General features: G+C 49.7%; 1 protein-coding gene and 2 non-coding genes across 3 annotated transcripts; 2 read left to right on the top strand and 1 right to left on the bottom strand.

Annotated features, from left to right (window-relative positions):
• The first annotated feature begins 10548 nt into the window (after positions 1-10548).
• TRNAT-UGU (transfer RNA threonine (anticodon UGU)) lies at positions 10549-10620 on the top strand. The gene has a single exon. It is a non-coding gene; the product is annotated as a tRNA-Thr (tRNA).
• A 204-nt stretch (positions 10621-10824) lies between these two features.
• On the top strand, positions 10825-26407 carry SCAMP5 (secretory carrier membrane protein 5). Its single transcript, XM_060259934.1, has 5 exons — positions 10825-10959; positions 16101-16257; positions 18411-18512; positions 23720-23837; positions 26103-26407. Exons 1-5 carry the CDS (start codon positions 10836-10838, stop codon positions 26295-26297), a joined length of 696 nt encoding a protein of 231 aa, XP_060115917.1. The 5' UTR covers positions 10825-10835; the 3' UTR covers positions 26298-26407.
• Positions 24364-24431, bottom strand: TRNAT-AGU (transfer RNA threonine (anticodon AGU)). Its single transcript has one exon. It is a non-coding gene; the product is annotated as a tRNA-Thr (tRNA).
• Positions 26408-27603: the final 1196 nt, after the last annotated feature.

Genomic DNA, 27603 nt, shown 5'->3' with positions numbered 1-27603 from the left:
GGCTGGGCGGCCGCTCCAGGGCAGATTAAACCGGGGACCAGACATGCCTCAGACCGAGCGGAGGGGTAGACACGCCCGTCCGCTCTAGCTCTTGTCGTTCGCTCCCTTCTTTCTCTCTGAACCGGCCGAAACGACAACACCGAGCTCTTCCTCCCTGGCGTGTATCCCTGGCTCCCTTTAAATCCTGTCCCTCTCGGTCCCCGCCCCCTCCCAGCTTGTCTCCCCCACTTTTATTGAGCCCAGCTGCGTGAGGTTGGTCCCTGCCGGTGGCCGCATCACCAGGTGGCGTCTGAGGGCTTCCCGGCTGGAGGCTGGAGATCCTTCCGGTGCTGGAACTGGTGGCAAGCGGGGCAGAGGCTGGAGGGGCGCCTCCCGGCGGTTCCCCCATCGACGGTGGCGGCGGGCAAAAGGATCGAGGCGGGCCACGAGGCAAACCCTCTGGACACTGGGACCTTGTGCATGCCAAGCAGATACTCTGCCACTGAGCCACAGCCTCTCTGTTGAAAGATCTGAACACGTGAAGCTGCCTTGTACTGATTCAGGTCACTGGTCTACCAAGGCAAGCGTTGTCTCCTTTGACTGGCAGAAGCTCTCCAGAGTCTCAGGTAGAGGTCTTTCACATCGCTTACTGCATGGACCTTTTTAACTGGAGATGACTGGGATTGAACCTGGGACCTTCTGCATGCCAAGCAGATGCTCTACTAATGAGCTGGGGTCTCAGGACAAGGTCTTTCCCATCACTTCCTGCCTGGTCCTTTTAACTGGAGATGCCGGGGATTGAGCCTGGGACCTTCTGCATGCCAAGCAAATGCTCTATCACTGAGCCAGAGTCTCGGGTCAAGGTCTGTCCCATCACCTCCTGCTAGATTCTTTTTAACTGGAGATGCTGGGGATTGAACCTGGGACCTTCTGCATGCCAAGCAGATGTTCTACCATTGAGCCACATTCTCCCCCTAGTAAGCACTGTCTGCTAAGACTGGTAGTGGCTCTCCAGGGTCTCAGGTAGAGGGTCTTTCTAATCTCCTGCTGCCTGGTCCTTCTAACTGGAGATGACGGGGATTGAACCTGGGACCTTCTGCATGCCAAGCAGATGTTCTACCATTGAGCCACATCCTCCCCCTAGTAAGCACTGTCTGCTAAGACTGGTAGTGGCTCTCCAGGGTCTCAGGTAGAGGGTCTTTCTAATCACCTGCTGCCTGGTCCTTCTAACTGGAGATGACGGGGATTGAACCTGGGACCTTCTGCATGCCAAGCAGATGCTCTACCATTGAGCCACATCCTCCCCCTAGTAAGCACTGTCTGCTAAGACTGGTAGTGGCTCTCCAGGGTCTCAGGTAGAGGGTCTTTCTAATCACCTGCTGCCTGGCCCTTCTAACTGGAGATGACGGGGATTGAACCTGGGACCTTCTGCATGCCAAGCAGATGATCTACCAATGAGCCAGAGTCTCAGGTCAAGGTCTTTCCCATCACCTACTGCTTGGTCCTTTCAACTGGAAATATTGGGGATTAAACCCGGAACCTGCAGCATGCAAAGCAAAGGCTCTTCCACTGAGTCCCAGCCGCTTCCCTGACTTCTTGATAAAACATGAGGATATTCTCTCATAGTTATCCTCCAGATAAAAGTAGTGGGTGTTCTTTCAGCCTCCTAAATGCCACTGCTGATGCCAGCACTGCGGCTGATTCGTAGGCAGTCTTGATTGGAAATATGTTGCGTTCCATTCAGTTTGGATTTATAAGGACATGCAATTATCGTCTTGTCAATTTTGGTAGAAGCGAGACCGTCAGTATGTTTTTGCCTCGATGCAATGCAACAGTGTCTCTCTCTCTAAACATGACGGCTGGGCGAAATCCTCTTCCTGCACAATAGAAACATAATTGTATTGTGTCTTTAGAATCATAGAAGAGTTGGAAGGGGCTACACAGGCCAACTAGTCGAACTCCCTGCTCAGGGCAGGATCAGCCTAAAGCAAGGATGCTGAACTCATTTGTTGTGAGGGCTGGATCTGACATCAATGCGCCCTTGTCGGGCTGGGCCATGTGTATCATAAAATGTAATGCCGGGTAGCGGAAATATAAAATTTACAAAGGACACAGACAAACAAAAACTTAAAATGAAACGTGCTTAAAAGATTAGCGCTCTTGCAATATTTTATTTAACTGACCCCTCTTGCTCTGACTTATTGCATCAAAATCGGATGACAATGTCTGTGCTGTATCAGTCGTGAGTATGCTGTTCAGGTGTGCATCTAAGTTGCAAACCTGCTTTTGATTTATTGACATTAGTTACAGAAATCGCATGGTCAATGCTTTGAGTGTAAGACCCAGGGGTAAACACGAAATGGCTGGGCATTGCGAGCTTTTGTACATAAGTTGCTTCATGTGCTGGTCAGCTAAAGGAGAAAATAGAGGCTTTGCTCTGTAGCTCCTGTGCGATTGAGGGAGCCTGGCAAAGCAAGCTGTGATGCAGAAGGAAGCAAGAGAGAGGGAGAAGGAAGCAGATGACATTGTGTTACTTGTGGGCCTGATGGGAGCTCTCTGGGGGCCTGACTCAGCCCTCGGGCCACATGTTTGGCACCCCTGGCCTAAAGTGTCCCTGAAAAATACCTTTGCAATGTGAATCAAACATAGCGTTAAGGCAGGAGTCTCCAACGTGGACACCTGTGGGCTCCACTGACAGCTTTCCTGGTGCTTAACAAGTGGGGTTTTTTTTAAGAAGGGTGGAGCCAGGTGGGGCTTTTGCCCAGCAGGGCTTCTGATTGGCCATTTGAAGATCTGATTGGCTGTTCAGATGAAAATAACATTGTTTCTGTGGCAGCTGCCACTGTGGTGTTTGTTTTATTCTCTCTCACTCTTGTTTCCCAGTGCCTTTTAAACATTTCCCCTCTTCTCTCCTGCCCTGTGTGCGCATAGCTCCGCCTCCTGTGATAGCCATTTTGGAGTCGCACCCTGTATCAAAATTCCAGAGGTTCTGACAGACTCAAAAAGATTGGGGAGCCCTACATTAAGAAGAAGAAGGCTGCAGATTTATACCCGGCCCTCCTCTCTGAATCAGAGACTCAGAGCAGTTTACAATCTCCTATATCTCCTTCTTCCACAACAGGCACCCTGTGAAGTGGGTGGGGCTGAGAGAGCTCTCACACAGCAGCTGCCCTTTCAAGGACAACTCTGCAAGAGCTATGGCTGACCCAAGGCCATTCCAGCAGGTGCAAGTGGAGGAGTGAGGAATCAAATCCGGTTCTCCCAGATAAGAGTCCGCACACGAAGAAGACTGCAGATTTATACCCGGCCCTTCTCTCTGAATCAGAGACTCAGAGCAGTCTACAATCTCCTATATCTCATTCCCCCACAACAGACACCCTGTGAGGTGGGTGGGGCTGGAGATGGCTCTCACAGCAGCTGCCTTTTCAAGGACAATCTCTGCCAGAGCTATGGCTGACCCAAGGCCATTCCAGCAGCTGTAAATGGAGGAGTGGGGAATCAAACCCAGTTCTCCCAGTTAAGAGTCTGCACACTTAACTTAGCCACTACACCAAATTGGCTCTCCCTCACCAAACTGGCTCTTAACAAGTTGCTTGATGGCCAGCAGACACACCATGGAATGCATGCCCGAGATTCGAGCATCATAAGCAGAGACCATCAACTCGTGTTGATTTCATTTGCTTTATCTGTAGTCCATCTTTGCCGCCAAGGCATGAGGCAGATTACAGAGTATGGCAGCCAGACACCTTCAGCAAATAATCCATTTGGACTAGGATTACAGAGTATGAAACCAAACAAAAAACCCAGTATAAAATATGACATGCATTTAGCAATGCAGAGAATGGAACATATTTATTTATTTGTGTTATTTGTCATCCATTTTTCCCACCAAGACTCAAGGTGGAGTACATGATGTAAGTCGATGTCATTGATAGGATGAGGTGTCTAATAAGCAATGTAATAGGACTGGGATTAAAGATATTGGAAACAATTGTGTGTGTAAAGTACTGTCCAGTAGCAACTGACCTATGGTCACCCCATAGGGGTTTCAAGACAAGAGGCGAACAGAGGTGGTTTGAAGAAGAAGAAGAAGATATTGGATTTATATCCTGCCCTCCACTCCGAATCTCAGAGTCTCAGAGCGGCTCACAATCTCCTATATCTTCTCTCCCCACAACAAACATCCTGTGAGGTGGGTGGGACTGAGAGTGCTCTGACAGAAGCTGCCCTTTCAAGGACAACCTCTGCCAGAGCTATGGCTGACCCAAGGCCATTCCAGCAGGTGCAAGTGGAGGAGTGGGGAATTAAACCTGGTTCTCCCAGATAAGAGTCCGCGCACTTCACCACTACACCAAACTGGCTCTCCAGTTTGCCATTGCCTGCCCCTGCGTAGTGACCCTGGCTTCCTTGGTGGTCTCCCATTCAAAGACTAACCAGGGCTGACCCAGCCAAGCTTCCCAGATCTGATTAGATTGGGTTAGCCTGGACCACGCAGAATGTCCCGGGTTCAATCCTTGGCATCTCCATCTGAAACAATCAGGCAATAGGTGATGCGACCTACTGACCTTGGTGGACCAAGGTCTGATTCAGTGAAAGACTGGCAGGGAAGGGGTTACGGCTCAGCAGCAGAGCATCTGCTTGGCAGGCAGAAGGTCCCAGGTTCAATCCCCAGCATCTCCAGTTGAAAAGTCAAGGCAGTAGGCGACGGGAAAGACTTTTGACCTGTGCCCATGGCACAGTGGCAGAGCCTCTGCTTGGCATGCAGAAAGGCATCTCCAGTTAAAAGGACCAGGCAGGAGGTGATGAGAAAGACCTTGACCTGAGACTCTGGCTCAGTGGCAGAGCCTCTGCTTGGCATGCAGAAGTTCTCAGGCTCAACCCCCGGCATCTCCAGTTAAAAGGGCCAGGCAGGAGGTGACGAGAAAGACCTTGACCTGAGACTCTGGCTCAGTGGCAGAACCTCTGCTTGGCATGCAAGAGTTTCCTGGTTCAGTCCCTGGCATCTCCAGTTTAAGGCATAAGGTGATGTAAAAGGCGTTTGCCTGAGACCCTGGAGAGCTGCTGCCTGTCTGAGTAGACAGTACAGACCCGGATGGGCCAATGGGCCGATTCAGTATAAAGAAGCTTGATGTTACCAATTGGGCAGGATGGTTCCTGTCAGGTCTCATTTTGGGCAGGAGCTCACAGGAGCGGAGCTCCGGAACCTCTAAATTTTATTGTGCTCTTTCTCTCTCCTCCCCCCGCAAAAAATACTTGCTTTTGGGCTCCATTGTTCAAACCCCCTGTGATAATTTTGCTGAATGCTAAGATTCGACAAACTTTCTAATATTTTTTTTCCCACGAGAAATGGGAAAAATAGCAAAAACATATCAAGTAGACAGATGGAAACCTTCCTTATGCCACTGTGGCTGCATAGGAGAAAGTAATGTTAAAAGTACGCTGGGAGTCGGGTTTTATGATGACAATTCTAATTCAAGAAGCATTTTAAGGGAGGTGGTGAGCTAATATAATTTAGTACATCTTCCGGTGATGACAGGGTGTGTGCGTCATATGCAAATGAGTTGTGCTACCAAGCCTTTTCATTAGTGGCCCCTCGCTGGTGGAACCAACTCCCAGAGGGGGTGCGAGCCCTGCGGGACCTGAACCAGTTCCGCAGGGCTTGCAAAACCTCTCTTTTCCAGCTCGCATTTGAATTAGGACCAGACTAAACTGATTAAATCATCGTAACTTTAGCCATCTTGTGTGCAATTGTAACTGATGTTTGATAGTATGTAATTGGGACGACAGAATTTATAGCACCTATTTTTATCTATCTTAATCTATTTATGTAACTGTATTATATTTAAAATATAATTTATGTATTATATTTAAAATCTTTGGATGGAACAAAATGCTCTTATAGACCGCTGGCTTTATTTTATCTTGTTTTATGAACTATGCTTTTATTGTATCTGTAAATGTTTTAAATGGAATTGTATGAATCATTATGTTGTGAGCCGCCCTGAGACACTTCGGTGAGAAGGGCGGGATATAAGTTCATTAAATAAATAAATAAATAAATAAATAAAAATGTTGTTTATTTGTTTTAATTGAATCATGACGTGTCATGTCTGTGAGCCGCCCTGAGCCCGCCTTCTGGTGGGGGAGGGCGGGATATAAGAATAAAATTTGATTTGATTTGATTTGATGATCCCTGGTTCCTTTTTTCCTGCCGTTCCTTCATTTTGGTGAAGGAGCTGTTTTCATCTGCTCCGAAACTTCGGTAACGAAACCAAACCGATCAATGCAGCAAGGAAGGACATGACCGTCCAGGCTGGTCCCTCTGTGTGTGTTTGGTTCAACCGTCACCGTTCGAAGCGCTCGCTTTTCCTGACTCATCTTCTGAGAAGCACACGGCAAAACCCAAGATTGCCACAAGCACTTGCCGGCCCCTCGAAAGCTGAGCTGGCTCTCTCCTGTGGCTATTCTGGGCCCTTTCCTAGGACGGCAGATCCCTTTCTGTGGATTAAAGCACAAAAGAGTCAGCGAGAGGTCAGAGGTAGGGCGCCCAGGGGGAGTCAGAGACTAATCTCTCTCGTGTTGCAAGGTCTTCAAGTCTTGCTTCCTGCAATTGCTTCACTGGCACACTTTGTGCCGGAGTCTGCTCAAAATCTTACCAGCGATCTCCAAGCACAACAGATCGTCACCAGTTTCCGTCCCGTACTGTTGTCTGATGAAGTGTGCTTTTAGCACACAGAAGCTTACAGTGTGAATCAAACTTTGCTGGCCTTCAAGGTGCCACTGGGCTCTGACTTCGTTCTGTTCCTTCAATCCAACACGGCTGCTTGTCTGGATCTACAATCTAATCCTTTTGACTGGAGATGCCAGGGATTGAACCTGGGACCTGTGTGCCTAGCAGACGCTCTGCCACTGAGCCACGGCCCTTCCCCACTGAGGGCATTGTTGTTTGACATAGAAGATATTGGATTTATATCCCGCCCTCCACTCCGAATCGCAGAGTCTCAGAGCGGCTCGCAATCTCCTATATCTTCTCCCCCCACAACAGACACCCTGTGAGGGAGGTGGGACTGAGAGAGCTCTGACAGAAGCTGCCCTTTCAAGGACAACCTCTGCCAGAGCTATGGCTGACCCAAGGCCATTCCAGCGGCTGCAAGTGGAGGAGTGGGGAATCAAACCCGGTTCTCCCAGGTAAGAGTCCGCACACTTCACCACTACACCAAACATAATGCCAAGCCAGCACAAAACATGTCAGGGTCCAGTGGCTGGAAGCGGTCATTAAAAGCAAGAAGTTAAGCAGGTAGTGAACGGTCCAGTTTCCTATGTTTTTAAAAAGAGCTCTGTTTCCTTTTAAGCTCATGGCTTTTCTCCTGCTGTCTTTCAGCTTCGGTGGTATCGTGAAGGGTTCTTTGGTCAGGCTGTGGCATACAAAGCAGATTCACCATGGGAGGTAAGTCAGAGCTTCCCTTGTGTAAGGGGGGGGCATCGGTTTCAGCCAGTCTGGGTTGCACCCACACTTATCCTGGGAGAATTCCCTGAATCTGCTTCAGTCTCAGACTTGTTCATTTATCTAAGCCAGGCATGGCTTTTTTCCATAGCAGGAACCTATTTGCATATTAGGCCACACCCCCTGATGCAGCCAATCCTCCTGGAGCTTACAGTAGACCCTGCAATAAGAGCCCTGTAAGCTCTTGGAGGATCGGCTCCATCAGGGGTGTGTGGCCTAATATGCAAAGGAGCCCCTGCTAGAATTCTATCTCTGGACCCTGTAAGCTCTTGGAGGGTTGGCTCCATCAGGGGGGTGTGGCCTAATATGCAAAGGAGCCCCTGCTAGAATTCTATATCTGGACCCTGTACTAAGAGCCCTGTAAGCTCTTGGAGGATCGGCTCCATCAGGGGGTGTGGCCTAATATGCAAAGGAGCCCCTGCTAGAATTCTATCTCTGGACCCTGTACTAAGAGCCCTGTAAGCTCTTGGGGGATTGGCTCCATCAGGGGTGTGTGGCCTAATATGCAAAGGAGCCCCTGCTAGAATTCTATCTCTGGACCCTGTACTAAGAGCCCTGTAAGCTCTTGGAGGGTTGGCTCCATCAGGGGTGTGTGGCCTAATATGCAAAGGAGCCCCTGCTAGAATTCTATCTCTGGATCCTGTACTAAGAGCCCTGTAAGCTCTTGGGGGATTGGCTCCATCAGGGGTGTGTGGCCTAATATGCAAAGGAGCCCCTGCTAGAATTCTATCTCTGGACCCTGTACTAAGAGCCCTGTAAGCTCTTGGAGGGTTGGCTCCATCAGGGGTGTGTGGCCTAATATGCAAAGGAGCCCCTGCTAGAATTCTATCTCTGGATCCTGTACTAAGAGCCCTGTAAGCTCTTGGGGGATTGGCTCCATCAGGGGTGTGTGGCCTAATATGCAAAGGAGCCCCTGCTAGAATTCTATCTCTGGACCCTGTACTAAGAGCCCTGTAAGCTCTTGGAGGGTTGGCTCCATCAGGGGTGTGTGGCCTAATATGCAAAGGAGCCCCTGCTAGAATTCTATCTCTGGATCCTGTACTAAGAGCCCTGTAAGCTCTTGGGGGATTGGCTCCATCAGGGGTGTGTGGCCTAATATGCAAAGGAGCCCCTGCTAGAATTCTATCTCTGGACCCTGTACTAAGAGCCCTGTAAGCTCTTGGAGGGTTGGCTCCATCAGGGGTGTGTGGCCTAATATGCAAAGGAGCCCCTGCTAGAATTCTATCTCTGGATCCTGTACTAAGAGCCCTGTAAGCTCTTGGGGGATTGGCTCCATCAGGGGTGTGTGGCCTAATATGCAAAGGAGCCCCTGCTAGAATTCTATCTCTGGACCCTGTACTAAGAGCCCTGTAAGCTCTTGGGGGATTGGCTCCATCAGGGGTGTGTGGCCTAATATGCAAAGGAGCCCCTGCTAGAATTCTATCTCTGGATCCTGTACTAAGAGCCCTGTAAGCTCTTGGGGGATTGGCTCCATCAAGGGTGTGTGGCCTAATATGCAAAGGAGCCCCTGCTAGAATTCTATCTCTGGACCCTGTACTAAGAGCCCTGTAAGCTCTTGGAGGATCAGCTACATTAGGAGTGTGTGACCTAATATGCAAAGGAGTTCCTGCTACAAAAAAAGCCCTGAAACTAACCTTTTTGAGCCTGTGGAGACCTTTGGAATTCTGACACAGTGTGGTTGGTGCGGCTCCAAAATGGTTGCCACAAAACGGCTTCTGCAGGAGGTGGAACAAGCCACTCTGTTGCACTGTGCACAGTGCACTGTGTGATCCTTGTGCTGTGGGGGCAGCTAGTGCCAAGGCAACATTTTAAAAAAATCTGCACACCAATCAGAAGCCTTGCTGGAGAAAAGCCCCACCTAACCATGCCCACTTTCTAAGAACACTTTGTGGAAACCAGGGCAGTGATCACACACTTCCAATGCACTTTCCAACCAAATTTTTACTGTGTGAACAGGCAACATTCAGTTGGAAAGTGCAGTATTGAAAGTGCATTATTTAGTGGGTGTCATGGCAGCACAGGAAAGGTGCTAATGTGCACCTATGTGTCGCTGGGCATTCTTGGTCTGAGCAATGCATATGATGTGTCTGATTAGGAAAAAATTAGTATTGCATTGTTGTTTAGGGAGCAGAGTAAAAATCTTTGGAGGGAACAAAATGATAGCCCTGATTTCTTTTTTTAAAATCAGATGCAGGAGTGGAATTCTAGCAGGAGCTGCTTTGCATATTAGGCCACACATCCCTGTTGTAGCCAATCCTCCGAGAGCTTACAAGGCTCTTTTTTATAAGCTCTCGGAGGATTGGCTACTCCGGGGTGTGTGGCCTAATATGCAAAGGAGCCCCTGCTAGAATTCCACCCCTGATTCAGATGGAAGTTTTTTCGTGGTTTCTTCTTCAAGGTTAAGTAGTTTACTAGTCTACCATTGTGAAGCCTTTGCTTAGAAAAGGCACTCCCCTCTCACACAGGGAGGGATGGTGGCTCAGTGGTAGAGCATCTGCTTGGGAAGCAGAAGGTCCCAGGTTCAATCCCCAGCATCTCCAACTAAAAGGGTCCAGGCAAATAGGTGTGAAAAACCTCAGCTTGAGACCCTAGAGAGCCACTGCCAGTCTGAGTAGACAAGACTGACTTTGATGGACCGAGGGTCTGATTCAGTATAAGGCAGCTTCATATGTTCATACTACATACCACGAGGTATCCCTGCATCGTCTAAGCAGAAAGGAAGCTTGTCGTCGTCTCCCCCACCCCAGGTGTGCGTTTGCTCCTTCAAGACTTGAATCCGTGCCGTTGGTCAACTAAAATGCAGATGATTGATCCAACTAGATTTCTTCCAGCTGGGTCAATTGCCTCGGTCAGGGCTTTTTTTTTTGGCAGAAAAAGGCCCAGCAGGAACTCATTTGCATATTAGGCCACACCCCCTGACATCACCCTTGTTTCACACAGGGCTTTTTGTAGAAAAAAAGCCCAGTAGGAACTCGTTTACATATTAGGCCACGCCCCCTGATACCAAGCCAGCCAGAACAGTGTTCCTGTGGGTTCCTGTTCAAAAAAAAGCCCTGGTCTTGGGAGGGACGGTGGCTCAGTGGTAGAGCATCTGCTTTGTAAGCGGAAGGTCCCAGGTTCAATCCCCGGCATTTCCAAAAAAGGGTCCAGGCAAATAGGTGTGAAAAACCTCAGCTTGAGACCCTGGAGAGCCGCTGCCAGTCTGAGTAGACAAGACTGACTTTGATGGACCGAGGGTCTGATTCAGTAGAAGGCAGCTTTATATGTTCATAAAGGCAGAGGTCCGCCCTTTCTGTTTGGGAGCAACAAATGGGGGAAAGACACAATTTTGTGTTTTTTCCTTGCAGAAAAAATGAACAACTTCCCTCCCCTGCCTCGCTTCATTCCCCTCAAGCCGTGTTTCTACCAGGATTTCGATGAGGAGATTCCACCGCAGCACCGGACCATGGCCAAACGTCTCTACTACCTCTGGATGCGTGAGTTGCGGCTTGGGAGGGCGGAGGGGAACCTTGGCCCGGGAGGAGGAAGGAGGAAGGAAAGGGTAAGAGATCCTGGTCTCTTCCTCTTTCCCCTCCGTATCTTTTTTTTTCTCGTCGCTACTAATGGAAGGGTGAGGGGGGGCAGCAGGAACCTTCTTGTTCTGCCTTTTGAGATTTGATTGGTTTGGGTTTGGGCCTGTGTGATTTCTTTCTTGTGTGTATTTCTCAGGAGCTCAGTCTGGAGTTGGAGCCCCAGTTCTTTAGAACTGAAAAACCAGCTGACCTCCAGGTGACAGAGATCAATTCACCTGGGTGAAGTGCCCACTTTGGAAGGCGGACTCTGTGGCATTATACCTTACTGAAGTCCCTCCCCTCTCCAAACCCCACCCTCAGGCTCCGCCCCCCCAAATCTGCCCTGATTATTGGGCAAAGGGCCACTCTAGTGGACTCTCATTTCATAGAATCATAGAGTTGGAAGGGACCTCTAGGGTCATCTAGTCCAACCCCCGCACAATGCAGGAAACCCACAAATACCCCAAATTCACAGGATCTTCATTGCTGTCAGATGGCCATCTAGCCTCTGTTTAAAAACTTCCAAGGAAGGAGAGCCCACCACCTCCCGAGGAAGCCTGTCCCATTGAGGAACCGCTCTAACGGTCAGGAAGTTCTTCCTAATGTTGAGCCGGAAACTCTTTTGATTTAATTTCAACCCATTGGTGCTGACCCTACCTTCTGAGGCCACAGAAAACAATTCCACACCATCCTCTGTAGGACAACCCTTCAAGTGCTTGAAGATGGTAATCCTATCACCTCTCAGTCGCCTCCTCTCCAGGCTAAACATGCCCAGCTCCTTCAACCTTTCTTCATAGGAATTGGTCTCCAGACCCCTCACCATCTTCGTTGCCCTCAGAAGCATTTGCTATTTCAGCCTGGGTATTTTGCACCACATTAATGATACATCTGATTTGGTTCAGAATCGATGCTCCCTCTAAGCTGCGGAGTCTTGTGAGCAGAAATTCTACTTTGTGATCTACTGGCATTAACGGTGTGAGCTACCACATAAATTAGTCTGCTCTGGGATCATTTTTCCTGAGCTAAGACAAAAATGTGTGAGCTGGAGGCTAAAAAGCTGTGAGCTAGTTCACACTCACTCAGTTTAGATAGAACACTTCACATGTGTGGAAATAGCACAGCTTCTGGGCCAAACCCCAACGTTGTTCCCCAGTCTACTTTTAATTCATCTCTCCCACTTTTGTGGCTACTCCCTGGGGCTGCCTGAGCTCATAAATTGCCTTATTTTCAGCCACTTGGAGCCTATTTAGCGTCACCGTTATCTAAAGAAGTGCCTTTGGAACTCCAGAAACTCCTATCGTTTTAAGTATGTTCTTGCCACATTTGTTATTCACTGCTCTTGTCTGGTCATTAACCGGCTTCCTTTTTTGCTTGTTTGTTCTTGAGCTGTGACATGTATATGCATGACAATCCATAATTGGTTTGACTTCCTGAGATTAAATTTCTGCTAACTCTATGCTGTTTGGGGAGAACCCTTCCGGCGATTGCGGAAAGACATGCTCAACGTTTGGGACTTGGGGAGCGCAGTTTAGTCGGAAGCCAGTTCTGTCAGCAGGAAACATCAGATTTTGGACAGGGGATACAGTTTGCAGATTTGGGCATTTTGCCCTGCGGCTTTGAATTCTCCTTTCAGTTGCTCGGGAACTTGGAGAGAGCTTCTCTTGGCACAGATTAGGCCAAGAGTGCTAGAAAATGAAAACTCTGTGTTAGGGATTATTAGGAGAGAGGGATTGAGAATAAAACGGCCAATATTGGAATGTCCCTGTAGAGATCTATGGTGCAGCCCCATTTGGAATACTGTGTACAGTTCTGGCCACTGTATCTAAAAAAGGACATTGCAGAGCTGGAAAAAATACAGAGAAGGATGACTGAGAGGATTAGGGGGTTGGAGTCCATTCTCTGTAGGGAAAAGCTGAAGAGTCTGGGACTTTTCAGTTTAGAAAAGAGGTGTCTAAGGGGGAACATGATAGAGGTTTATAAGATTTTGTGTGGGTTAGAGAGAGCTGACAAAGAGAACTATTTCTCCCTCTCCCAAAAGACTAGAACTCAAGAACAAGTGAAGCTGATGGGCAGGAGGTTCAGGACAAACAAAAGGAGATACTTCTTTATACATAGAATGATTCAGATGTGGAATTAGCTGCCAGAGGAGGTGGTGATGGCCACAGGAATAAATTGCTTTCAAAAGTTATTTGATAGAGTCATGGAGGAAAGGTCAGTGGCTACTAGCTGTGGTGTCTGAGTGGGACAGGCCTACCCTGTTGTTGCCCCTCCAGAGGAGCTGGTTGGTCACTGTGTGAAACAGGATGCTGGATTAGATGGACCACTGGTCTGAGCCAGCAGGGCTCTTCTGATGTTCTCAGGAAGGCCTCAGCCTCTATGCCCTGCTGTTGGCCCTCCAGAGGAGCTGATTGGTCACTGTGTGAGACAGGATGCTGAATTAGATGGACCACTGGTCTGATCAGAGCAGGTCTCTTCTGATGTTCTCAGGAAGGCCGCAGCCTCTATGCCCTGCTGTTGGCCCTCCAGAAGAACTTATTGACCACTGTGTGAGACAGGATGCTGGACTAGATGGACCCTAACTGGTCTGATCCAGCAGGGCTCTTCTGATGTTCTTATGAAGGCCTCAGCCTCTAAGCCCTGTTGTTGGCCCTCCAGAGGAACTGGTTGACCACTGTGTGAGACAGGAGGCTGGATTAGATGGACCACTGTCCTGATCCAGCAGGGCTCTTCTGATGTTCTCAGGAAGGCCTCAGCCTCTATGCCCTGCTGTTGGCCCTCCAGAGGAGCTGATTGACCACTGTGTGAGACAGGATGCTGGACTAGATGGACCACTGGTCTGATCCAGCAGGGCTCTTCTGATGTTCTTATGAAGGCCTCAGCCTCTAAGCCCTGTTGTTAGCTCTCCAGAGGAACTGGTTGGCCACTGTGTGAAACAGGATGCTGGACTAGATGGACAAGACTATTGGGTTGATCCAGCAAGGCTCTTCTCACATTCTTATGTTAAGTTTTTATCACTGAGCATGATGGAGGAAGATTGGCAAGAGCTGCTGTAAAGGGGCGCTTGCTTTGTTGCTAACGGGAACTAGAGCAGCAAAATGACAGGCTTTTAAAATTTGCCAGCATGCCCGCTTCTTACCATTTGGATACCAGCCCATTTTTCGCCTAGCCCCAGAGTATGTTTACTTAGACATAGATCTTGCTGAGTCAGCAAGGCTTATTATTTTTTTTCTCAATGGTAGCTTTACAAGAGGCCCCGTCCAATGCTCCATTTGATATAAAACAACCCTGATCAAATTGGAAGGCAGCACAGAGCTGGAAACCAAAATGGCAACGAAAGAAGGAAAACCATCAGTAACAGAGCAGAGAGAGAAGCCTGTGGGTTAGACTATCTGTGCTATCCTACACACAGCTAACATGACATATGAACATGTGGACATCGAAGCTGCCTTCTACTGAATCAGACCCTCGGTCCATCAAAGTCAGTCTTGTCTACTCAGACTGGCAGCGGCTCTCCAGGGTCTCAAGCTGAGGTTTTTCACGCCAACTTGCCTGGACCCTTTTTAGTTGGGAGATGCCGGGGATTGAACCTGGGACGTTCTGCTTACTAAGCAGATGCTCTACCACTGAGCCACTGTCCCTCCCCCATTTGACACCATCCAAAGCTCTGCTGACAGTTTCCAAGCATCTGGGTTTATAACTACAGTCTTTTCCTTTTAAAAAGTAATCCCTCTACATTAGTGTTGTCTTTAAGGGGGTTAGGTTATTCACTGGATAGGGGCATGCATATCTCCTGCCTTTCAAAGAAAACTATCTGGGTGCCTAACAAGAATTTAAGAACATCAGAAAAGCCCTGCTGGATCAGTCCAGTGGCCCATCTAGTCCAGCCTCCTGTCTCACACAGTGGCCAACCAGTTCCTCTGGAGGGCCAACAACAGGGCTTAGAGGCCAAGGCCTTCATAAGAACATCAGAAGAGCGCTGCTGGATCAGTCCAGTGGCCCATCTAGTCCAGCCTCCTGTCTCACACAGTGGCCAAACAGTTCCTCTGGAGGGCCAACAGCAGGGCTTAGAGGCCAAGGCCTTCGTAAGAACATTAGAAGAGCCCTGCTGGATCAGACCAGTGAGGGTCCATCTAGTCCAGCATCCTGTCTCACACAGTGGCCAACCAGTTTCTCTGGAGAGCCAACAACAGGGCACAGAGGCTGAGGCCTTCCTAAGAACATCAGAAGAGCCCTGCTGGATCAGACCAGTGGTCCATCTAATCCAGCACCCTGTCTCACACAGTGGTCAATCAGTTCAGTTCCTCTGGAGGGCCAACAACAGGGCATAGAGACTGAGGCCTTCCTGAGAACATCAGAAGAGCCCTGCTGGGTCAGACCAGTGGTCCATCTAGTCCAGCCTCCTGTCTCACACAGTGGCCAACCAGTTCCTCAACAGAAGAGCCTAGAGGCTGAGGCCTTCCCCTGGTGTTGCCTCCAAGCTCTGGGATTCAGAGGCTTTAGTGCCTCTGAAGTAGTCATTGATAGACTTACCTTCCATGAATCAATCTAACCCCCTTCGAAAGCTTTTTATTCCTGCGGCCATCACTGCCTCCCACATTTTAATCACTCTATATTGAAGGAAGTCTTTCCTTTCGTCCATCCTGAACTTGCTGCTCGTCAGCTTCATTGGATGCCCTCCAGTTCTAGTCTTTTGCGAGAGGGCGGAAGATCTAATGCATTCCCAAACCGTGGCCGTTAAAAATCATGCAAGTTTGAAACCCCACCCATCTGCTGCTCTTGAAGGATAGTGTAGTGAGTATAGAAATTCATTAAATCAGGCTGCTATTTGTTCACTGGCTACATGGTGTCCTGACACCCTGGGCGGGCAGGAATCTGAGAAATGTTTCTTGGACCAGGCAGAGGGAGGGAGGGAGAGAGGGAGAGAGAGGGAGAGGCTTGTTAGTTTGGGTCCCGACCTCAGCGCTTTCATCCCCAGAAGGGTCTTCTCCGGCGCTATGCTTGTGGTGTTGACCTGCCACTGTGGCCCCTCCTCCCTGTGTGTCTTTTCTCTCTCTACGTGTTTGCAGTGAACAGCATCACCTTGGCGGTGAATCTGATTGGCTGCCTCGCATGGATGATTGGTGGTGGCGGAGCGACTAACTTTGGACTGGCTATTCTCTGGCTCATTCTCTTTACGCCCTGCTCTTACGTCTGCTGGTTCAGACCCATTTACAAAGCCTTCAAGTGAGTGCCGGGTCCCGTTGTATCTCTTCCTTTCTCACCCTCCCAGGCTCAGTTTGCTTTCAGCACTTGGAACTCCTAAGTCACCTGGGAGGTTCCCAACCCACCAGTCCACATTGGGCCGGGGGGGAACCTCCCCCGATGTCGTCAGCATGATGACGTCACCCGCAAGTGACGTCACCGCGCTGGCAATGTCACGTGTTGGCCACTCCAGGCATTTCTGGGGAAACTCTATGGTTTTCCCAGATGCTTTAGCATTCTGGGAGGGAAAACTCTATGGTACAATAGGTATCATAGAGTTTTTACCTCCCAAAATGCTAGACTGTCCAGGAAAACCATAGAGTTTTCCCGGAAATGCCTAGAGTGCAATGTCACCGGCGCAATGATGTCACTTGTGAGAGTGGCTAACAGTTTGGGGCTGGAGTCAGAAATTGACTTGGCCATCCCCCAAAGCTTGTGGTATGATAAAGGGGCTTCCACCAAGAAATGGGAGTTTGCCCCCAATGTTTCTGTGAGATCACAAGGACTTCTGGGATGATCTTCTTGTTCTTGATGAGAGGTATTTTGGAACATGGCTCCCTCCCTCCCTCCCTTCAGGGAGGTCTTTCAGCAGGAAATGCGGGAATGTGATGTCATCAGATACCATCTCCTGCTTCCTGGTGGATGTGCCAGACTGAAGAGGCTGAGAAACATGGCTGTTTTGCATGAGAGCTGCCTTCCTCCACCACTGGGCAACTGTCTCAACAGGAAATGGAATGATGTGATGTCACAGGAGCCTGGTGTGTGTGGGGGGGTCAATCTCCCATTTCCTGATGGGAGGCTGGCAAACAAACTAGGAAATGGCTATTGACCGCCTAGCCTCCTGTGTCCTTGGAAAGTCCCCACCTCTGCCTTTTGGTTTCACACATGCCCAATCTATAGCTCTGGGCTAGCAGTTCACGCCTCATGGCATGATGGGGAATCGAATAGATGAAGTTCAATGGGAATAGTTAGTCTGTGCCCTGGTTTTAGGGGAGGAAAGTTCATCTGGGGTGCAGGAATGGCAGGATTGTGAACACTCAGGACACATGAAGCTGTCTTATACTGAATCAGATCCTTGGTACATCATATTCGGAATCGCCTACTCCCCAGCAGATGTCTTTCACATCACCTCCTATCTGATGAACATATGAAGCTGCCTTCTACTGAATCAGACCCTCGGTCCATCAAAGTCAGTATTGTCTACTCAGACTGGCAGTGGCTCTCCAGGGTCTCAAGCTAAGGTTTTTCACACCTATTTGCCTGGAACCTTTTAGTTGGAGATGCCGGGGACTGAACCTGGGAGCTTCTGCTTACCAAGCAGATGCTCTACCACTGAGCCACCGTCCCTCCCCATCTTTTAGTTGATCCTTTAACTGTTGATCAGTTTGATCAGGTAGGGAACACAATGGCAGAATGAACAAAAACAATTCAATTCCGAGGCCAACATTGCACTGGTAGTCTGGCAGCAAAAATGTTGGAATTCTAAAAAGAAAGTGCGGGGAACTAAAAGAGGAGATGTTCTACGAGGAGAATGTTACAGAGAGGCCACTACTGAGAAGGCCCTGTCTCTGGCGACTCTCACTGTAACTCCAGAGAGAAAGGCCTTAGATTTATTTATTTATTTCAGTTGATTTATACCCCGCCCCCTCCCGTAAACGGCTCAGGGCGGCTATGTTGATCTTAATCGATGGGCAGGTTGAGATGGAAGATTTTGTTTCTGGTGAGCTGCTTGAGGAACCGATTCCAGCTGAAAAGCTTGAGAAAAATCTAACCAGCAACCCTGCAAGGTCGACCATACTGCAAGATTGCATCTTGTTAGTGAGCAGCGATTTGAATCTGGGGCTCCTACATCCAAAGCTGAGTGCCCTGTCTTCTGCCTTACATTGTCACTTGGCTGGATTTTAATCCCACCAGTAACTACTCGCCTTCTCTCTCCTCTCCTTTTCTTGGGACGGCTCTGATCCTAGCAGAGCCATCTCTTCTCAGCGATGGCTTTTCCCGGAGCTGCTGGAGAACTGCTGGCGTGAGATGTGCCTGCCATTGGTGCAGTGAATACCTTTGTCAGTCTGGTGATGGAAGAACTGTTGTCCTGGTGACGCTAAGCTTTTAATTCCACTCCCCCCCCCCTCTTTTAGGACAGACAGCTCCTTCAGCTTCATGGCTTTCTTCTTCACGTTCATGGCTCAGCTGGTGATCAGCATCATCCAAGCGGTTGGGATCCCCGGCTGGGGGGTCTGGTAAGTCCTCAGGCAAAAGAAAGATTCCTTCCCCCCACCCCCCACCAAATCTTAGCACAGCTCACTGACAGATCTCCTTCTTGAGCAGAGAGACCAAGACCCGATCTGCATGCATTTATGACTGACTTGGCCCCACTGGTGGACCTCCTGACGGCCCCTGGTGTTTTTGGCCACTGTGTGACTGGATGGGCCGTCGGCCTGATCAGGGGTGAAATTCTAGCAGGAGCTCCTTTGCATACTGGGCCACACACCCCTGATGTAGCCAATCCTCCAAGAGCTTACAAAAAAGAGCTTCGTAAGCTCTGGGAGGATTGGTTACACCAGGGGTGCGTGGCCAAATATGCAAAGGAGCTCCTGCTAGAATTCCGCCCCTGGGCCTGATCCAACATGGCTTCTCTTATGTTCTTAAAAAGCTAAAGGTAATCCCCCCAGTCGTTACTGACCCGTAGGGTGATGTAATATCACGTTTTCTTGGCAGACTTTTTTGCTAAGGGGTAGTTTGCCATTGCCTTCCCCAGTCATCTACGCTTTCCCCCCAGCAAGCTGGGTACTCATTTGACCGACCTCGGAAGGATGGAAGGCTGAGTCAACCTGGAGCCGGCTACCTGAAGCCAGCTTCTGCTGGTCAGGTCGTGAGCACAGCTTGGACTGCAGGACTGCAGCTTTGCCACTCTGCGCCACGGGGCTCCTTCTTAGGTTCTTCGTTAGTGCATATTTAACACACCCTTCTGCAGGTGGCATTCATGGTTCTGCCCAATCTTCTTTTATCCTCACGACAACCCTGGGAGGTAGGTTAGGCTGAGAAAGAATGGCTGACCCAAGCTCACCCAGTAAGTTTTGTGAGAAGTGGGGATTTGAATCCAGGTCTCCCTGGTCCATATCCAGCGATGCTACACTTTAGTGACCCTCTGTGTTCAAACGATCGTAAAATACTGCCTGCTGAGACTGTATTGCTTTGAGCTGCCGGTGAGGGATTGCTTGTTTAAATGTTCCCCTATGTGAAAGTCCCTTGTACTACACAAGCTAGAGTAGCAGGGACTGCCATTATAGCTTAGCTCGGTGAGCTAGTTTTCTGCATGCGAGGAATTGAAATGAAAGTATTCAGTCCTTCGCCTGCAGTCTATAATAAGGAAAGCTCTGGATTCTGAAAATGAAGACCAGCTGTTTGAACGGTGGAGACTTCATTATCTAAGGAACTAGTTGCTCCTAAGATTGTAAGGCATCACAAGTGGGTTCCAGTAACTTGGAGACCGATTTTGCACTAGGGCTTGTTCTGGACGGAGAGCCCTTTTGCTCCTGGCACTTCTCTCCGTTTTTGCACGAGCTGCCCCGGAGCTGTGAGTCGGCGCGACGCTTTTCTGCAGCAAGCGAGATCCTCTTACAAGCGGTTTCCGCTTGCTGCAGAAAAGCAGAGCACCAACTCGCAGTTCCGGGGCAGCTTGTGTGAAAACAGAGAGCAGCGCCAGGGGCAAAAGGGCGTTCCACCTGGAATGAGCCCTAGTGCAAAATTGGTCGGAATGATTTAGAGGGGAGGAAGGATGGACTGTCCTGACGCATATGGCCCTGGTTGGGACTTGGATGGGAAACCCCCAAGGAAATCCAGGGTCACAATGCGGAGCCAGGCAATGGCAAACCACCTCTGAATACCTCTTGCCTTGACCAGATCTCTGAAGCTAAGCAGGCTTAGCCCTAGTTTGGACTTGGATGAGAGACCCCCAACGAAGAACAGGTCACTACATAGAAGCAGGCAATGGCAAAACCACCTCTGAATACCTCTTGCCTTGACCAGATCTCTGAAGCTAAGCAGGCTTAGCCCTGGTTAGGACTTGGATGAGAGACCCCCAAGGAAGAACAGGTCACTACACAGAAGCAGGCAGACGCAAACCACCTCTGAATATCTCTTTGCCTTGAGAAGAGAATATCAGAAGAGCCCTGCTGGATCAGACTAGTGGTCCATCTAGTCCAGCGTCCTGCCTCACACAGTGGCCAAGCAGTTCCTCTGGAGGGCCAACAACAGGGCAGAGAGGCCGAGGCCTTCATAAGAACATCAGAAGAGCTCTGCTGGGTTAGAGCAGTGGTCCATCTAGTCCAGCATCTTGTATTCCACAGTGGCCAACCAGTTCCTCTGGAGGGCCAAGGCTTCCCCCTGATGTTGCCTCCTGGCTCTGGGATCCAGAGGTTGACTCCCTCTGAATATGGAGGTTCCCCTCAGCCACTATGGCTAGTAGCCATTGATAGGCTTAACCTCAATGAATGTAATAAGAAAAACTCCATGGGATGTGACTTGACAGTGTGTGTGGGGGGCGGGGAGGATGGACTTTGATGCTCAGGTGCAGACATCTGAAATTTGTTCCTTGGGAGAGAGAAAACAAAGCAGGGCAAGCTGGCTGCTGCAGAAATAACAGGTGGGGTGTCTAAATATAGCCATGGGGTGATTCATGGATTTGTTGATAGCTGATCACATTCTGCAAGATGCATTCAACATGCTTATGTTGACCCTTTCCATAGAGATCAGCATTCCTCTCCAAGTTAATTTCCTGTCTGCCGGTGATACATAAGCCTTCTTGAATCTTGCAGGCTAGAAGTTCAACAGCATCCTCACTTGTAGAACACTTAGAAACTAGCAGCCACAGAACAGGCAGGTTATTTCGGATCAGGGGTGAACGCAGGGCTTTTTTTTGCAGCTGGAACTCCTTTGCATATTAGGCCACACCTTCCCTGATGTAGCCAATCCTCCTGGAGTTTACAGTAGGCCCTGTACTAACAGCCCTGTAAGCTCTTGGAGGATTGGCTACATCAGGGAAGGCGTGGCCTAATATGGAAAGAAGTTCCTGCTACAAAAACGCCCCTTCCATGACCAGCACCCTTCTCCTTCCCTCACCGTGGTATATAACCCCTGTTGACATTCAGCGATGTGACTTTCAGAACGTCCTGCTTCGATTTGCTGTTCTCGGTGTGCTTTGCTTCCTTTGGGTTTCCCTTTCTCAGTCTGTTCCGTTCTCTTCAGCCTCCCGGCCTCCGGGTTCCCTGACCGTCTGCTTCCCCCTTCCTGTGACCCTTTTCCAGTCTTCAGCCTGGCCTTTGCGAGGCTTTTCTCCCAACCAAACGGACATCTTTCTTGCCCCTCACGGAAGTTGGACCACAAACGGTCCAGCTCCTTGAGCAGCCGAGCATTCTGCACCATTCCGTTCCAGCTCATTCAGTTGGCTCTGCTGCGGTGAACACTATACAAGAAAGAGTTAACTCGCAAATTTGCTAGAAAGCTTTCACGGGCAAAAGAACAGGTAGAATAATCTTCAGGTATGCTAGACCCAAAACATTTAGGGCTTTAAAAGCCTGTGGTCAGATTTGAGTCTGGAAACAAAATTGATATCCACTGAATGAAACGCTGAATACGCTCCGTACAGTTGACTCCAGACAACAATTAGTTGGCTGCCGTTTGGACTAGATCAGAGTTCTCCAAGCTTTTTGAGTTTGGAGGCACCTTTGGAATCCTGACACAGCACAGGGGGCACAGCCGCAAAATGGCTGCTGCAGGAGGAGGGGCCAATCCCAAAATGGCTGCTGCAGCAAAACAGCATTTAGAAAAAATCTGCACAGCCCATCAAATCTTCAACAGCCAATCCGAAGCCTTGTTGGGCAAAAGTTCCACCCACTTTCTAATAACACTTGTTGGGCAGCAGGAAAGTTGTTGGTGGGCACTACATTGCCCCCCCCCCGAGTAGACATTTCTGATAAAGTTGCAAATGTAGGCCTTAGCTGTTGAAGATTTTTTCGTAGGCTGATCAAGGCCACCAAGTCATACACCGTCTTTTAGTTTGCAAAAAATATATTACAAGGATTGTGTACAGCACATAATAAACAATGCAATCATGATAGAGGCCAGCGGTGCTAGGGCCTTTTAAAGCAACAGAAAACCCCAAGGGGCCAAAAAAACCCGTCTCCAAATGAATAGATATAAGTCTAAACTTGGAAATAGTCCAGCTGAAATTCACACCTTAAAAGGCCCTAGCACCACCGGCCTCTAGCATGATTGTATTGTTTATTATGCGTTGTACACAATCCTTGTAATATATTTTTGCAAACTGAAAGACGGTGTATGACTTGGTGGCTTTGATCAGTTTACTAATTACACCAAGTGTCCTTCAAGCGGCGGGCTTTTTTTGCAGCAGGAACTCCTTTGCATATTAGGCCATATCTCCCTGATGTAGCCAATCTTCCAAGAGCTTACATGCCTCTTAGTACAGGGTCCAGAGATAGAATCCTAGCAGGGGCTCCTTTGCATATTAGGCCACACACCCCTGAGGGAGCCAACCCTCCAAGAGCTTACAGGGCTCTTAGTACAGGGTCCAGAGATAGAATCCTAGCAGGGGCTCCTTTGCATATTAGGCCACACACCCCTGAGGGAGCCAACCCTCCAAGAGCTTACAGGGCTCTTAGTACAGGGTCCAGAGATAGAATCCTAGCAGGGGCTCCTTTGCATATTAGGCCACACACCCCTGAGGGAGCCAACCCTCCAAGAGCTTACAGGGCTCTTAGTACAGGGTCCAGAGATAGAATCCTAGCAGGGGCTCCTTTGCATATTAGGCCACACACCCCTGAGGGAGCCAACCCTCCAAGAGCTTACATGCCTCTTAGTACAGGGTCCAGAGATAGAATCCTAGCAGGGGCTCCTTTGCATATTAGGCCACACACCCCTGATGGAGCCAACCCTCCAAGAGCTTACAGGGCTCTTAGTACAGGGTCCAGAGATAGAATTCTAGCAGGGGCTCCTTTGCATATTAGGCCACACACCCCTGATGGAGCCAACCCTCCAAGAGCTTACAGGGCTCTTAGTACAGGGTCCAGGGATAGAATTCTAGCAGGGGCTCCTTTGCATATTAGGCCACACCCCCTGATGGAGCCAACCTTCCAAGAGCTTACAGGGCTCTTAGTACAGGTCCAGAGATAGAATTCTAGCAGGGGCTCCTTTGCATATTAGGCCACACCCCCTGATGGAGCCAACCCTCCAAGAGCTTACAGGGCTCTTAGTACGGGGCCTACTGTAAGCTCCTGGAGGACTGGCTACATCAGGGGTGTGTGGCCTGATACGCAAAGGAGTTCCTGCTACAAAAAAAAGCCCTGGGCCTATGTAAATGGTGTTGCGGTGGAGTGATTTGCGGCAAGTCACCCAGTCATCTCCCAACTTCTTTCTGGTTTACCCGCAGCGGCTGGATCGCAGCCATCTCTTTCTTCGGCAGCAATGTGGGCTCGGCGGTCGTGATGCTCATCCCCACCATCCTGTTCACAGCCATGTCGGTTTTCTCTTTCATTGCCCTCAGCATGGTAAGTAGGAATTATTTGTGGGTAGGAATCACTAATATCCGTGGAGGGGTTACAGGAGAACTCCAGAAAAGCCCTGCTGGATCAGATGGAGAGTCCATCTAGTCCAGCATCCTGTCTCACACACAGTGACTAACCAGTTCCTGTGGAGGTCCAGCAACAGGGCATAGAAGCTGAGGTCTTCCCCTCATAAGAGCATCAGAAGAGCCCTGCTGGATCAGACCAAAGGTCCATCCAGTCCAGCCTCCTGTCCCACACAGTGGCCTGCCAGTTCCTCTGGAGGGCAAACAACAGGGCAGAGAGGTCGAGGCCTTCATAAGAACATCAGAAGAGCCCTGCTGGATCAGACCAGTGGTCAATCTAGTCCAGCCTTTTGTCTCACACAGTGACCAGCCAGTTCCTCTGGAGATCCAGCAACAGGGTAGAGAGGCCGAGGCCAAAGTCAGTCTTGTCTGCTCAGACTGGCAGCGGCTCTCCAGGGTCTCAAGCTGAGGTTTTTCACGCCTACTTGCCCAGACCCTTTTTTACTTGGAGATGCCAGGGATTGAACCTGGGACCTTCTGCTTACTAAGCAGATGCTCTACCACTGAGCCACCCTGAGGTTGCCTCCTGGCTCTGGGATTCAGAGGTTTAGTGCCTGTGAATGTGGAGGTTCATCACAGCCACCAGGGCTAGAAGTCACCGATAGACTTCTCCTCCACAAATCTTTCTAAACCCCTTTGCAAGCTGTTTCCTCCTGTGGCCATCATTATTTGCACCTATATTAGAATCATAGAATCAGAGTTGGAAGGGACCTCTAGGGTCATCTAGTCCAACCCCCTGCACAATGTAGGAAACTCACAAACACCTCCCCCAAAATTCACAGGATCTTCATTGCTGTCAGATGGCCATCTAGCCTCTGTTTAAAAATCTCCAAGGAAGGAGAGCCCACCACCTCCCGAAGAAGCCTGTTCCACTGAGGAACCGCTCTAATGGTCAGAAAGTTCTTCCTAATGTTGAGCTGGAAACTCTTTTAATTTCAACCCATTGGTTCTGGTCCTACCTTCCGGGGCCATAGAAAACAATTCCACACCATCCTCTAGACGACAGCCCTTCAAGGACTTGAAGATGGTGATCATATCACCTCTCAGCCACCTCCTCTCCAGGCTAAACATACCCAGCTCCCTCAACTTTTCTTCATAGGACTTGGTCTCCAGACCCCTCACCATCTTTGTCGCCCTCTGGACCCATTCCAGCTTGTCTATATCCTTATTAAATGTGCTGCCCCAAACTGTACACAATACTCCAGGTGAGGTCTTACCAGAGCAGAGAAATGCGATACCATCACTTCACGTGATCTGGACGCTATACTTCTGTTCAAAAATCTCCAAGGATGGAGAGCCCACCGCCTCCCGAGGAAGCCTTTTCCACTGAGGAACCGCTCTAATGGTCAGGAAGTTCTTCCTAATGTTGAGCTGGAAACTCTTTTAATTTCAACCCATTGGTTCTGGTCCTACCTTCCGGGGCCACAGAAAACAATTCCACACCATCCTTTAGATGACAGCCCTTCAAGGACTTGAAGATGGTGATCATATCACCTCTCAGGTGAGGTCTTACCAGAGCAGAGCAAAGCGATACCATCACTTCATGTGATCTGGACGCTAGACTTCTGTTGATACATGTACGTGCATCTACTAGAGCTGTGGCTTGGCCCTCCTCTTGGTTCAAAAGGAAGAGCAGCAGAATCTGTGTCGGAGAGCTTTGGACTGTCTTGTTTTCTCCCTGTAGAGCTGCTAAGCCCCCAGTCCGGGCAGGAATTCCCCCGCCCGGGAAGTTCCCAACCCGCCTCCCCCTACATTGCCACTGTGATGATGTCACCCGGAAGTGATGTCATCATGCCAGTGTGCAGCAGCCACTCTAGGCGTTTCTGGGAAAACGCTATGGTTTCCCCAGACACTCTAGCCATTTGGGAGGGAAAACTTTATGGTACAATAGGTTCAGGACATGGGGGAATTTGCAACCCCATCTCCCTGCCCCTCTGAATTTGGGGAAGTTCTTCCATCGGGGAGGGTAAAGCTTTCTGCTGGGTTGCCAACCTTCAGGTGGCCAGCTGGAGATTCTTTCACCATCGCAAGTGACCTCCGGGGGACAGAGTTCAGTTTCCCGTTGAGCCAGTCTCCGTCACCTGGAGATCCGTCGCAACAGCAGGTGGTCTCCAGTTACCCCCCAGGAGGTTGGCAACTCTCTACACCAACGATTCCCACCTCTCTGTTCCCGTCCCCAACGCAGGTGCACAAATTCTACCGGGGGAGCGGCGGCAGCTTCAGCAAGGCGCAAGAGGAGTGGACGACAGGGGCGTGGAAGAACCCGCACGTCCAGCAAGCCGCGCAGAACGTGGCCGTCGGAGCGGCCCAGGGAGCCATGATGCAGCACGAGACGCAGTACTCGGCCACCCCCAACTATAACTACCCCAATGAGATGTGAAGGGAAGGCTGTGGCTCGATGCGGGCGGGTGGAACCCGGAGCATTTGTCGGTGTGCGGCTGAGTGTGTCTGTGATAGTGGATTCCGCTGTGTCGAGGTGGGAGGGTCGGGCTGGTTGTACGATAACTCCCCCGCCGGAGGAGGCATGTCAGATGTTTGTTCTCCTTCCTGCTCTTGACTTTTGGGACAGGCTCCTTTTTGGGGGTTCTCGTGTCCCCGGAGATAAATATATCTATCTATCTATTTTTTCCTCCCTTTCCATTCGAAGAAGCCGTGAGTTGACCTGCAGGACAATGGTGTTTGTGCTGTAGTAATCGTACGTGTGTGCTCGATTTTTTTATTCTCCCCCCCCTCCCCCTTTCTGTGAAACTGTGCAGTGGTGGTTTTTTAAAAATTACTGTGGTGGTAGGTGGTATTTGTAGCGGGGGAACAGAGCGGCCCCCAAACGGCAAGCGAAAACAGAATTTGAGAATTTGACCGCACCCTTCCTGTCCCGAGGAGCTCGCGATGCCTCAAATATTTTGGATGGCAGCCTTATTAGGACTTAATTCCTGCCCTTCCTGTTATCCGGAGGAGTCATCTCCCAATCCTCTTTGTGTCGGAGTCCATGGAAGATCTTAACTGCGCAGTTGCGAGCAAAACTAAATCAGTTCCGCCCCCCTCCCCCTATGTCAGTGCTAGGAAGACAGTATTTGCGTGTGATTTTCAAAGATAGTTCTCCTTTCGTTCCTGTAGCACTCCTGCTTTTCAATGTAAAGTTCTCCGCATTCCAGGTCTTCTCCCAGTTTGGTGTAGCGGTTAAGCGTGCAGATTCTTATCTGGGAGAACCGGGTTTGATTCCCCACTCCTCCACTTGCAGCTGCTGGAATGGCCTTGGGTCAGCCATAGCTCTGGCAGAGGTTGTCCTTGAAAGGGCAGCTACTGTGAGAGCCCTCTCAGCCCCACTCACCTCACAGGGTGTCTGTTGTGGGGGAGGAAGATAAAGGAGATTGTGAGCCGCTCTGAGACTCTGAAATTCGGAGTGGAGGGTGGGATATATATCCAATATCATCTTCTTCAAGAAAAGCCGCTTTTAAGTTGCCCCGCAGATGTTGTGGGTTCTTTTCCTAGACCACCATGCTTCTCAATAGGTTAGCACTGGTCAGTGCTAGACAGTTGGTTTGGCCTGCAGTATGTTGCTAGTGAAGCTCCTGTACTTTTATTGAGGCGGGAGTCATTCCTGCTAGTATAAAGGTGTGTGTGCCAGGGGAATCAACCCAGTAACTTAAATCTCATGATGTTCAGATTAGTGGTGGTTTGCCATTGCC

Source organism: Heteronotia binoei, chromosome 19 (genome assembly GCF_032191835.1).
Source record: "Heteronotia binoei isolate CCM8104 ecotype False Entrance Well chromosome 19, APGP_CSIRO_Hbin_v1, whole genome shotgun sequence".
NCBI classification, from domain to species: Eukaryota; Metazoa; Chordata; class Lepidosauria; order Squamata; family Gekkonidae; genus Heteronotia; species Heteronotia binoei.
This window is presented reverse-complemented; position numbering and strand designations above follow the sequence as displayed.